The 13,932-nt window shown below is 42.5% G+C and overlaps 1 protein-coding gene across 1 annotated transcript in view; it reads left to right on the top strand.

Moving 5' to 3' along the window:
- The first annotated feature begins 2,633 nt into the window (after window positions 1–2,633).
- LRRC40 (leucine rich repeat containing 40) overlaps window positions 2,634–13,932 on the top strand; it is a 30,039-nt gene continuing 18,740 nt past the window's right edge. Inside the window, exons 1-8 of the mRNA XM_090049318.1 lie at window positions 2,634–3,300; window positions 4,094–4,275; window positions 7,479–7,552; window positions 8,969–9,098; window positions 10,081–10,204; window positions 11,736–11,878; window positions 13,108–13,280; window positions 13,564–13,654. Coding sequence (XP_089905444.1) covers window positions 3,177–3,300; window positions 4,094–4,275; window positions 7,479–7,552; window positions 8,969–9,098; window positions 10,081–10,204; window positions 11,736–11,878; window positions 13,108–13,280; window positions 13,564–13,654 — 1,041 coding nt within the window. The 5' untranslated portion in view covers window positions 2,634–3,176. The remainder of the gene's footprint in view (window positions 3,301–4,093; window positions 4,276–7,478; window positions 7,553–8,968; window positions 9,099–10,080; window positions 10,205–11,735; window positions 11,879–13,107; window positions 13,281–13,563; window positions 13,655–13,932) is intronic.

The following is a 13,932-nucleotide window of genomic DNA, read 5'->3' as shown; positions in this document are numbered from 1 at the left end:
ATACAAAGTTTTGCATTAGCAAAGAAAAGGCATTGGGCTGTTCTTAAAAGTAGCCACATCACATATCCTATTTTCTGAGTGATTTGCACTATCGGGAGAGAAGCATGTAATAGGCATTTGGCGGCAGTGTTCAGAAAACAGAGGTTGCTCTGCAGGGTATATTAACTCTGCCTGGTCTTCAGAAGTGTGTGTGTGATTGAACTTGATGTTCTGGAAGGGTATGAATCACATCACCTGGCAATCTTAATTCTGTTTTATCCTTTTTTGTCATCCTCTTTGTTAAAAACGCTAAGAGAACTTTCTTTAGGAGTTAGTGGCCATTTGAACAACTGTAGTTCTTGTGGGTTTGCAGTTGAAATGCTGTTTTGGCTAGCCAAAGATAAAGGCTGGTAGGTGATTTCTAAGCGGTCTTCTGGTTTCCTGTGACCTTTATTACAGTGAAATGGTAATAATGGCTGTGTTTTGAAACACTGGGAAAGTAGAGTTGCTGACAGCACAGAGGAAATTCCCAGACTTGGTCTATATCCAAATCTTGGCATTATGTCCCTTTGTTGGTTATGCTAACGTAGTGTGAGAAGCCTGGTGCATTTCCACTTTATCCTGCCTATCTGATAAGCCATTGATTTGGCATTTTAGGAGCTGTTAGCTTCTTGGTATCTGGTGCAAGTGTAATTTATTTTGTTTTAAAAAATACCATTTGGATTACCTACTATAATGGGATTATAGTTCCCCAAATTTATAAAGTGGATTGTAGCAACATGCCTGTAGTTTGTTCCCCAATGCCTTTGTGAATTTACAGTCCATAGTTGCAGAAGTTCATTGACAAAAGTGCATCTTCTTTGAGTATGTCAGATCACATTAAGGTTTCTGCACATATACATGGTAGACTGTAGTGCATAAATGCTTAATAAGAGCTAATCTAAAATGCATAATTATTTAATAATTGTTTTCAATATTGTCCAAAGGGACAATGGAGTGCCATATATTAAACTAAAATTAATTGGAACTGTCATAGCCATAGTTTGAACTCCAGTCATGAACAAAAGAGGTTGATAAAATCTGTTTAATTTACAATGATGATTTGGGGAGTTTTTGGAACCCCTTGCTTAAATAATCCCAAATTTAGATCAATAAACTCTTTTTCACATCAACAGGAGACATGGGAAATTAAGCATAATTAAGCATTCAAATTTTAGAGCATCTTTAACCAGAAAGGCAAGGTTCCTTGAGTAGATGTGAAATCTTTTATTAGAGTAACTGAGGAGCTGGAAAAAATTCTTGGCAAGCTTTTGGGCACAGTCACCCTTTTTCAGGCATGGGGAGTCTGCTTATGCTTTGGGCTCCAGTGATAAGGTAACTGGAATGTTGTGCAATGCAACTTTGCTGCTGCTGCAATATCTGTGCAAGTTTCACAGCAATGCATTACCAACTGCTACATAATTATATAGATATTGCTGGTGTTGGAATATTTTTAGAAGTGTACTGTTATTGTGGTTACAATTCAAGGTGATCTGGGAAAAAATCTATTATCTATTAGTCTATAATAGCACGTAGCTTCTTGCACATCGAGAAAACTTTTGATACTCAGCTAAATGTCTCATTCACAGGGAATCCTGCCCAAAGAATTACAATATTGCAAGGAATGTCTTAAAATCCCTGTCACTGCTGTCTTAGAGTAGGGCAGAAGTATGGAGTCTGGCCCATTTTAAATTGTTCAGGTGCTAATTTCAGCAGCTACACCTGGATCTAATTCTTTTCAGTTTGCATAGTCCCATTTAAATCAGGGCGATAGCCCTAAATTACATACTGCTTTCAGGCTGAGGTCTTACGCTGTAGGCTAAGCAATATCTCTGTCCCCGGGTACTGTGATAAGGAGTGCTCCTTGCTGGGGAGAACAAGCCTTTAGGCACAGTACTGCTCTGCTATTGTGGAATAGCCTTAAAGGCATTGTAGCTGAAATCAGTTCCAGAAGGTCCACCTGAGCAGCAACACCACAGTCCCTACTCGGGTAAATTTCCAGTTGAAGACAAACTGCATTGGTACGGTGCGTGGGAGGGTTTTGCCTGCCTCTGTAGCACAGCGCATGGCCCTCTACCTGGGATATCTCAAGCATATATAAATGCATTGGCAACAGGTAGGGGGTGCATATGCATCCCCTGAGATCACATGCACCCCTTGGAAATGCCAGCTGTGAAACTGGAAGTGTACTTCTGGTTTTGCTGCTGGCTCGGTGATTGGCCACCAGGGTACCCCCCCTCCCCCCAGTTGCCAATTAGCTGCTGTGGGGAGACCCCCCCCCATAGGCCATCTGGGGCACCAGTCACCAATATATTAATGATCTGTTACAGAAGCAGGACGCAGGCTGCTACGGTCTCTCTGGTCTGCTTGTGGTGGGCTGGGGTGACACGTCTGGTGCAGTCAGGGTCAAATGCAGTTTTACTAAGAGGTTAGCCTGTGGATTTGCCTGGAATGGGTTGGATGGGGGAGGTGGTCCAGGCAGGGGGGGCTCCACTAGATGACCTCTAGAGCAGTGTTTCTCAACCCATGGGTTGTGACCCCAAAAATATATATATGAAAAGATCACAAACAAACTTTAAAAATGGATCAACAAACTTTAAAAAATGAACTATCCTTTACAGGAGAAAAATGTCGGAACCCAAGGCTTTTCCCTTGAAGGCTGGGAGGGTCCCCACCCGTGAGGGGCTGCTTGGGACCCCCCCATATCCCACACCCATCCCCTGCCCCACGCACTGGGGTGGGGGACGGGCACAGCCACGGCTGCTTTCTACAAACTATTCACTGGGACAGGACTCGGCCTTGCTGTTTATCAGTGAGCCGCGGTACGAGACAGGCGAGAAGCACCGGTTTAGAGGGTGTCTCCAGTTCCCTGCTGCACGTGAAGGCCTACCAGCAGGCCGGGGCCCCGAGCGGAGCTGGTGCCCGGTGCGGGTCCGCAGCCGGGGGGACGTGACTAACCGCAGCCCGGGCAGGGGGAGCACGAGCTTCGCTGGACTCTTCACCTGACGGGCAGGGAGGTAGAGGGGAGGCCGGTGGGCCCAAGCGGGGTCACGACAGCCCCCGGCCCGGCTCGGCTCCGCCCAGGTGCCGGCGCGGGGGGGCGGGGAAGCAGCGCGGCCCAGCGCGAGCCGCCTCCCCACCGGGCCGGAGACGGAGCCATGTCCGCGGCGCGCCGGGGCCGAGCGGGCGCGGGGGAGCCGGGGCCCGCGGTGCCGCCGGGGCTGCTCCGCGCCGCCCGCAAGAGCGGCCTCTTGAACCTGTCGGGCCGGGACCTGAGCGAGGGTGAGAGATGGCGGCTGCGCGGTCACCCCTTCCCCGCTCCCCTCCCGCCGCTGCAGCCGCTCTCCCCTTGCCTGCCCCCGGCACCACGAGACGTGGGGCAGCCTGAAGAGGCCGGGAATTGCCGGGCCGCAGCGGAGGAGGGACAAGACAGTGCCGCCAGCCCCACCACTGCTTAACAGCTTGGGAGCGCGTATCCTTCCGCAGCGCTGATCACAAACAAAAGGGGAATGGGAGGATACTAGTGATTATAATCTGACCGCCCCACACACACTTTTTTCATTGAACCTTAGAAAATGAGGGTTGGAAGAGACCTCAGGAGGCCACATCTAGTCCAACCCGCTGCTCCTAACTAGATCTTCCCAGCCAAGTGTTTGCTTAGCCGGGTCTTAAACCACCAAGGTTGGAGATCCCACCACGTCTCTAGGTAGCCTGTTCCCGTGCTTTACTCCCTTCCTAGTGAGAGAGGTTTTCCTGATATCCAACCTAAACCGCCCTTGCTGCAACCTGAGACCATGGCTCCTTGTGTCATCTGCCACCACTGAGAACAGGCCAGCTCCATCCCCTTCGTAACCCCCCTAGAGGCTGCTCTAAAATCCCCTCTGTCTTCTCTTCTGCAGACTAAACAACCCCAGTTCCTGCAGGCTCTCCTCAGAAGTTTTAATTGAAATTACCCAGGCAGCTCTATAAAGAATGGAGTCATTCATAGCTCCATTACTGGTAGGAAAAAAACAGGGCAAGCTCAGACATAAATATACAAGGCAGTTATTTCTTTTTTTTATGTTTTGGTGTGCAGTGCCTCAGCATGTGTGGCGAATAAATTTGGACACTCCAGAGGAAGCCCATCAGAACCTCTCTTTCACTGCTGCTGATCGCTGGTGGGAGCAAACAGATCTGACCAAACTTATCTTAGCTTCAAACAAACTGCAGTGTCTTTCAGAGGATGTCAGACTTCTTCCTGCTCTCACTGTGCTGGATGTAAGTCCTGCGATCCCGTTAAACAACGGCAGTTGCTGTCAGATTGTAGTCACGTTCTGGAGGGCTGGGGGAAAGAGTCTCCCCTTTCTCACCTTCCCCTCCCGGTTCTGTGCTGGCTGATAGAATGGGGAGGAGAAGATGTGGTATCACTGTCTTCCTAGGGGAATGTAGGAATTGCCTTAACAGATCAAAAACTTAATTAGAAAACACTAAAAATGAGTTTTCCCATGGCTTTGGAAGACAGTCTGGAACCCCATACATAGTTGGTATATGGTGATGTGATGTAGGTCATGCAGCCTACACTAGCCCACGGTAAAGCGGGTAGGAAATTTCAGTGTGACGCTAGAAAAGAGAGATCAGAGCCCACCCATTGACCCGGAGTTGTCAGGTTAGAGACATTCTCAGACGGTGATTATTAGAATGAGGTGTACAATTGCTGGGTGGGGAAGGTATATCTCACCCAGCATCTTGATGGTGGACAGTACCATAGGTATTTCCAGAAAACTCTTTAATGGACAGTTATGAAATAATTTGTCCACAGGAAACAAGGAGTAGTTTACGTAGTCAGAAATTTGCCCAAATGGTATTTATGTCCAAAACAAAAATACTGGAAAATCCTTATTGAAGTCTGACCCTCTTTCCTCTCTATGCTTCTCCAGAGATCTGAACGTTTCTAACCACCATAACCTTTGTATCTATTTTGAGTGTTGGGTTATTGGAAATCACACGAGGACTGCAGTAGTACTATAATATCCAGAGCTTATGCTTTGGGCTCCAGCGATAAGGTAACTGGAAAGCTGCAGGGACAGTGCGTCTAGCAAGCTGGTGAAAAAGAGCGCAGATGTGCGATTTGTATGTGCCACGCATAAGAATTTTCCGTGCTGCAAATTAGCAGCGTGGTGAGTTTTTTTGACACTGGGAGGTCCCAGAGCCTGGCTAGCCAGAGCCATGCTCCAGCTGCCAGCCAAGCTCTGTATGGCCGAATTGCTGCTGCTGGAGCCATGGCGGGCCCACAGGTGCTGGTCCCAGCCTCCACTACCCAACCCAGGGGCGACCTTGCTGCGCACCAGAGCGTGTGTACACAGGCATTCTCCAGACACAAGTAGCAGCACAACTGTGTGCCACTGCTGTTTGTCTCTGGTGAAATTTATGTCCATGCGTGTCTGGACACGCCCTTAAATGTTTTACAAGCTGAAGTCCTACAGTGCTGGTACTGGTTTACTTGGAGAAAGGAGCTGCTCCTCTTCCCTGAAAAGAAGGTTGCCATGGCAAAGGCCTTTTTGTGGATGGTAGGTGGGAAATAAGAGAGAACATTTGGTTGGGGATCCTTGAAGAGTGAAAAGCTGTAATTAAGGAATACATATGCTCATATCTTGGGAACTTAAGAGACATAACTAGAGGCAGATACAGAAGAGCAGAAGTGTGTACATACAGATGCAGGGGTGAGTCTCAGATTAGGGTTCATTCTAAGTCAGGGGCAGGCAAATGTGGCCCGCGGGCTGGATGTGGCCCTCCAGGCCATTCTGTCCACCCTGCGGGGCCCCTAAAAAATTAAGAAAAGTAATATTTATCTGCCCCTGGCTGCCTGTCATGCGGCCCTTGATGGCTTGCCAAAACTCAGTAAGCGGCCCTCCACCCAAAATAATTGCCCACCCCTGCTCTAAGTGGTCAGGATAAGAAATGGCTTAGTCTTGCAGCAGAGAACTCCCTTTTTTCCTTTTGTTACCAATTTGATTCTTTCCCATCTATCTTTAATTGAGTGCTTACATTCCTGCTCTCTTACTGGATTTGGCTGGAACTGGTTTAGAAGAAAATTTTTATCTCTCGGTTCCTGAAAAGTTTGAGAGCTAGATCTGGTTGCCAGTTTTCTTTCTGTCAGGGTCAGCGAGAAGTTTTTTGTATGAAGTATTACCGAAAGGGTATCATTACCTAAGTATTTAAAACATTTTTAAAGGAAATATGAAGTTATTGTTAGAAATAGGTTTGTGTTGTGTTTTTTTTTATGTGGCCATTCCAATTGTTACAAAGTCTATTTTACTATGAATTGTTTTTCCAACCCAAAGAACTTAAAAAAAAATGTAAATCCTATCTATTAGACACTCTCAAATGTTTTTCCTTCAGAAGGTCAAAGGTAAATAGGATAAAAAATAAAATTTAAATACAAGATACAGAAGAAGGTTTGTATAAAGACACTTGTTAAAACAAACTACACATAAAAATGCATTAAATCAGTATGTACTTTATTCATTTTTCTGAAATTAGGCAATGGTACTTAAAATAAAAGTGACGGTAAGGGAGCACATTTAAGAGTAATTGTACAGTTAAAGAAGATAAGGGAGCACATTTAAGAATAATTGTACAGTTTTGGATCTGTTGTTAAAGTATTTGATTTTTCTTAATTTTAAGATTAAGACCACAGAGTTAAGGGCCTGATCCTACTTCATCTAACATGCCACATACGCCTCCAAATGTAGCCACGTAAACAGCATTTCTGGCACTCCTGCAGATTTTCAGTCCTGTTTCTATCTTCACAGTTTTGCCTGTCCTAGATCAGTGAGTCCCCTCCATTCCAGAGCAGTCTGTCTCTCTGAATCTCACTCCCAGTGGCTTGCTTTCCCCCTGCCCCTGCATATACAGTATTCAGTTCTTGGTTAGCCACTGGGCTGGCTTCAGAGAAACATGCTCTGGGTCATACCTAGCCCATGGCTTGGTGGTTAGTTCAAAGGTGGTTAGTTCAAATTTTCTTTTTGTGAAAGGGGCCTAGGACCTGGGCCTCTCACTCCCTGAATAAGTGCCGTAACCATTACGCCGTTGGGCTAACAAATGTGAGGTTCTTCTTCTTGGCTAGTCAGTTTTTCTCCAACTACAGTTTTGAGGACTTGCACATTTACGTGCTTATCTGTGACTCCTATCCTTCACAGGGAGGAAGCTGGTTTTTCGTATCTCTCTTCTTCCCACTTGTATGTCTTTGATCAACTTTCACATCTGCTACTCACTGCTCTTACTATGAACTGAGTCAAGGTTTAAGAGTGGTAATTCTGCAGTGTTCCTGTTGGTAGTGAAACTGACCCTGGCAAGAGGCTCTGCAGGTCTGAGCTGAAAATTATATTTATATGGATGTAGTATAACTTGTTTCTTGGGTAGAAAAAAACCCTACAAGATACTGACAAACAATTATATTTTTAAATAATTTCTTTTTCTAGATACATGATAATCAACTGACAGCTCTTCCTTCTGCTATAGGAATTTTGGAAAATCTGCAGAAACTTGATGTTAGGTAAACACATTTTTACTAAATACGAATACGTTAAATAGTCCAGTATGTTTGTGGAGTGAATCAAGGAAAAATTCTTTGAAGATTGTATGCAGGAAATGTTTAAACTAGGATTGTTCTGTGTAATTTGCGGCTCTTTTAACTTGATATTTTTAAGGTAAAACTTATAAATTGAAAACTCCCATTTTGATTTTTGATAGCGTGAAGAGCACAGTACAAGAAAACTCCTTGGGTCACGTGGACATGAACATTACAGAGCAACAGGGGGCTTCCTGCAAGGCTCTTTGCATGTCTGAAACTTTGGAACTTGTACTATTGTAATCATATAATATTTGTATTAATTAGTCTCCCGCATCTTGCTCTTCCTGCTAATTTGCATTACTTTCATCCCAGTGACATGGATCATTACTTTCATAGGTTTATTTCAGCCCAAACCCTCTGGATCTCTCAGGTTTGTTTTCATGACAGTTTTTTGATTGATACATTTCTAAAGCTAGTGACCTCCTTTAGAAGGTGATGTACCCTGCTGACTTCTGATGGAATAAGACTGATTAGAGAGATGGTGTTACAAGCACACTTAGTTGGGTTTACTAAAACAGATTTGCAAAATTATGAGAGCTCAGACTCTGCTCAGAGGCCCTTTTTATGATAGACTGGCTGTGAAAAACCTAATTACGCCCCATTTGCAAATTGGGGAAAGAGGATTTTTTTTTCTTTTTGAACGTGGTATGTTAAACTGGTAGGCTGAATTTAGGAGACAGCATTAAAGACAAATTGATGATGCTTTTTAGGATTTGTTTCTAACTATACATGGTGAGTGGGAACTTGCTGCTCAAAACTGTTTGTGTATTTAAATATAGTGGACAGTTTTAAAATTATCATTTGATTTCCTGGTGAATGTGCAGTACATTATGTATGTTGAAGACTCAATTAAAGCACTAAGGGTGGTCTTTTGCAAGAATGCAAAGACAGTTAGGTGCTTATCTTCCTTAAACTTCCATTAAAAGTCAGTAAGACTAGAGTATCCAGTTCTTCATTGTTTCGAAAATTCAAGCATGTTACCCTATGGGAATGTTTTTTTAATAAATCAACTTGAAACGATGAAGACCAGCTTCCTGTAAAAAAACAAAACAAAACAACCCCCCCCCAAAAAAAACACACCTTGTAAAATAAAATGGTCTCTGATTTTTAGCCAGTTTGTGTCTAACTGCAGACACTGGTTTAAAGTATTATTGCATATAAGTAAATGTACAGAAAGAGGAGACTGAAGCTTAGATGTTAAAGAGCCACTTAAATTTCAGGTGAAAGTACTTTGGACATTAAAATTGTCTTGTACATTACTATGTAATAACAAAATATTTTTTAAAAGTTAGCTTTTTAGGACAGCTTCTTACTCATATATTATTTTCTTATTACTAGCCATAACAAGCTGAAAAATATACCAGAGGAATTGACACAGTTGAGGCACTTGAAGAGCCTTCTTGTACAACACAATGAGTTAAGTCATTTACCTGATGGATTTGGACAGCTTGCCAGTTTGGAAGAGCTAGTAAGTTGTAGCTGTTTTCTAGGGGTTTTTCCATGGAACCAGGCAGAGGTTTAGCTATTATCTCCACTTTTCTGTTGGCTTGTCTTTGATAGAACTGCCACCTAGACCAATTTTGTAGCTATTTAGAAATACACCGATAATTTTTTAAACTGTTGGATTCAGGGCGTCTGTTTGGAAACTGAGTTTTGTTTTTAGTTTGCCAAATTCAAAAAGTCTGTAGAAAGTCAAAGGGACTAATGCTCTTCTTACCTGATCTATGCTATAAAGCTCTTCTGGCAGAAGTTTGCCTTCATCCACACATAAAATCACATGCAGGGCCCATTGTTTCTTCTGACAGTGTTACACCAGCTCTCTCTCTCTGACATAAACCCTCTGCAGCTCTGTGACTGCTTGCAGTATATGTATGTAGGCATGCCTGTGCCCAGGGCTGCCTTATCTGTTCTCCAGCAGCAATTTCACCCTGCCTTGTGCTGGCTGCTCTGGACATTAGTTTGATTTCTACCAATCAACTGCTGAAGGGACCCAGCAGAAAGCTGGCTGCTTGCAGACATGAATTGACTCTAGCAGAAAAGGAGGGTCCTCAGGCTGCAGAGGAGCTTTGAGTGTGGACAAGGTTTTCATGCAGAACTGGAATACAGAAGACAAAACTTGGTAGTATAGAGTAGGCCTCATTCAGTAAAATGTGGGGACGTCCCTCCTCTGCTTATTGGCAACCATTGCTGATGAGTAGGGAATGGTGCTGATGAAGTCTAAAGGGGAACTAGGCCTCAGGAACACAAGCTAGAAAAGAGAAAAAGGAAATCTTTTGTAAAAAATTGAGTCATTTGAGAATGACACTAAGGGGGACAAACATGTTACCTAAATAAATCTGAGATTCTCTGTCAGTAGTTACACACTTGGGCTGTATTTAAACTTCCTTCAGAATAGCTTGTCTACAATTTCTCACTCCCTTTCTTGCTTTTGTTTTTGTTTTCCTTCCCAGAATCTTTCCAACAACCAGCTTGCAACCATTCCAACCAGTTTTGCTTCCCTAACTAACTTGATACGACTCAGTGTGGCCCAGAACCAGCTAAGGAGTCTGCCAGCAGAAATCAGCTCAATGAAAAGTAATCCTATTTCCCAGAGCATTTTAGAATGTCACAAATGTGGAGCTGTAGTCTTTTATATCTTGAAAGAAGTTGCTTATTTTTATTGTAGCTGAATAAATAATACATTTTACCAAGTATATGGTATGGAAGCATTTCATATTCAGTGTGGTGGGCTGATGAATCGAGTTGTAGCCCACAGACACATAGGCTGCCTCCAGACAAGCGCAGATGTGGGGTATGTGGTGCTGCAGACCTGTCTGTGGCACCACACACTGAACATGCAGTCATTCTCCATGCTGCTACTTTACAGGTGGGGGGTTGACCTTGGGAGAGCCAAAAAAAAAAAAAAATAGGGCAGTGCATGTGTCAATAAACATCATCCCCCAAAAAAGGGAGAGCAGTGCATGGGGCAGTGCACGCTACCCAGAACTGGAGCCTGTACACTTAGAGCCATGCTTTGGCTGCCAGTCAAGCTCCCAGCTGCAGGAGCACCACGCTTCAGCTCCTAGAGGCCCCTAGACCCACAGGTAAGGCTGCTGGGGCCAGCACAGTTGCTGGCTCCAGCCTCTCCTACCCCACCCTCAGTAATTTGCCATGCACCAGAGGGTGTGTGGCATGGGTGTCCCCAGGGAAACAAACATCTACGCTTGCATGGACGCAGCCATAGGTATCAAATTGAAAGTTCTGACAGCAGCAGTTCTTGATGGACAGGGCACGAAGAGAATCAGAATGGCTTAACTCCATTCTGCATAGAGCCTTAATGGCTTTGACAAAACTTTGTAATAAATAACCTGCCAACTAACTGTTTTCCTTACAACACTTGCATAGGAAAGCAAGGGCAGAAGAGAGGAGACAGTGAAATTAGAGGGGGAATAAGCAAGTTTTCAATCAACTTAAATCATCAGGCTTAATACTTTAAGTAAATATGGACTCTAGTTACTGTACAGGTATAAGGAGAGCAGAGTGGCACATTAGAAACTAAATTATTCAGAGAGAGATGAACTTTAGAAAGCGATAGCCTACTTCGTGCGATAAATACATCTAGCATCTGGCAAAGTAGGCTGTCACTTACAAAAACTTATGCATCCCTGAGCCAGTTAGTCTCTAGCATGCCACTCTGGCCTGCCTTATCCCTGACTTTAGACTAATATGGGTAACTATCTCTCTTTTGAGGCATAAAGAGGAGCAGATGACAGTAGATTGTTGGTTTCTAAACTGACAAAATAATAAAAAATGTCTGTGTAGACTATCCATGGTCTGTAATAAAGGACCAGAGAGCCTCTATATCCTAGCTCTAAAACCAGATTTGTACATGACTACTTAATACTGAACTCCATAAAAAGTTAAAGGCTATTTCTGAATAGTCAGATACCTAGCTTTTGTAAAATCTGAAGATGCTTGGAATATTTTCTTCTGAAATTCTGACAGCTGATTTTATAACCATATATTTATTTTAGAAAAAGTATGTTTTTGTCATCTTTTCTAGTAAAGGTAACTTTTTAGGATTTTTATATATTTTTCTTTTTCATTCCTGAATTCACTCTTACAGGCTTAAAACAACTGGATTGCACTAAAAACTTCTTAGAGACCATACCTCCTGAATTGGCCAGCATGGCATCTTTAGAACAGCTTTACTTAAGAAAAAATAAATTGCATTTCTTACCAGAATTCCCATCATGCAGATTACTAAAGGTAAGATCTGTAATGGTTATTGTAACTTAACTGTGTTTCGGTAAATTATTAATATACTGAAGAATGATATGACAAACATGAAGTAAGCGTAAGACTATGCACAGACTTGTTAGTTTTTACAATCCAAATTGGTAACACTAAAACTAGGATGACAGATATCCAGTAGCTGTTTTCAAATTTGGGAATAAAATAATTTAGAGCATTTACGATGACAGATATCCAGTAGCTGTTTTCAAATTTGGGAATAAAATAATTTAGAGCATTTACGATGACAGATATCCAGTAGCTGTTTTCAAATTTGGGAATAAAATATTTTAGAGCATTTACAATGGAACTGTAACAATATGTATTTGTATGTTTTATATGGCTCTCTAGAAATACTTTGTTGGTTAGAGATGGTATATGTTGGATTGATCATTTTGTCTTTTACAAAATCATAGAAAAACAGGGCTGGAAGGAATCTCAAGAGGTAATTTAGTGCAGTCTCTTGCTCATGGCAGGATCATCCATGTTTAAATCACACCAGTAAAGTATTTGTTTAATATCCAAGGATGATAATTCCACAATTTCTAAGTAACCTTTAAGTTGAGCACTATTCCAGTGCTTAACTACCCTTTTTTATAGCTAACCATTTTTTAAATTTTTTGGCGATTTTTTTTTTTAATTGCAGTATAAATAAGGCTGTTGTTCTTCTTGTCCTCTGCAGCCAAAGAGAATAGTCTATCACCATCCTCTCCGAGAGTTTAAATCATGGGTTAACAATTCATGGCCTGTGGGCTGAATCTGGCCTCCGGAGCCATTTGATCAGTGTGTAGACACGAGACTTCGGTGGCATTCTGTAGCAGGAGGCTTTGACAGCAGTTGTTTTCTGGGAACAGATGCTGGCTGCAGCTGGTTCTAGCACCTCCCCAGTTCTGATCCAAGCTGCGTCAATCTGGCCTGAAGCTTTAAAAGATGACTGACCACTGTTCAATTAATGCATTATAGCAGTTATGATGTATTGCAGTGTAGACATACCTTAGCCAGCTTTAAACAAGCCAGCTCAGGAACTGGAAGCAGTCTAGCTGTGGTAACTTGGCCTGCATGAATTGTTAAATAAACTAATCTTGCAGGCATAGGTTACTTGGAGGTTTGCCATACTTTTTTTCCAGTTAGCATCACAACTGTGAAATGAATATGTTTTATTTTGCTGGAATAATATTTTTGTGAATTATCTTTTGTTTCTTTAGGAGTTGCATGTTGGAGAAAATCAGATTGAAGTGTTAAACACAGAGCACCTTAAGCATTTGAATTCTCTCTGCGTGTTGGAGCTTAGAGATAACAAGCTTAAATCGCTTCCTGATGAAATTTCTTTGCTTCAAAAGTTGGAGCGACTTGACCTAGCTAACAATGATATTAGTAGGTAAGATTAAAGCCATGTAAATTTATACTGAAACACAGATAAAGATTCTAGTCTTGGTTTGAACAGTAATTCACAGTTTCACTTCTTCTGTGCATCAGTTATCTTTCGTTGTTGTTTGCTTTTAAGAAGGACTTTGTGCAAGAGTTTTTGTGGTCCTGATTTTAATTACTACTAATTTTAACAATGTGACTTCTTTGTGCTTGATTCAGAATACTCGATGAAGTGATAGACTGTTGCTAATCATTTAATGCTTTTGTTGAAGTTACTTTGTCTCTATTTGCAGATTGCCTTATGCACTGGGAAACCTTCCTCACTTGAAATTCCTCGCACTAGAGGGCAATCCTTTGAGAGCTATTCGAAGAGACATTTTACAGGCAAGTACACTTTAAAAACAGATGCAGCTTGAGATATATTATAAACACGACCTTCCCACGTTAAAAGATGCTATTACTTTTTCAAAGTCAAATACTCCAAAGTTAGAAAATGCCAAGGTTAAAGAAGCCTATACAACCTCAGCTTAGCCCCTTTTTGTGCCTCATGATGCAGTCTTTAAGTACATGACCACTGAATATGTTTCACCTCATTCAATATAGAAGATGAAACTGCTCTGAGGTGTGTGTAGTACAGGAGGCTGTTGTCTATAGGACCTCTG

This window comes from Crocodylus siamensis, chromosome 5 (genome assembly GCF_052110815.1).
Source record: "Crocodylus siamensis isolate JL-2025a chromosome 5, ASM5211081v1, whole genome shotgun sequence".
Lineage (NCBI taxonomy): Eukaryota > Metazoa > Chordata > Crocodylia > Crocodylidae > Crocodylus > Crocodylus siamensis.
This window is presented reverse-complemented; position numbering and strand designations above follow the sequence as displayed.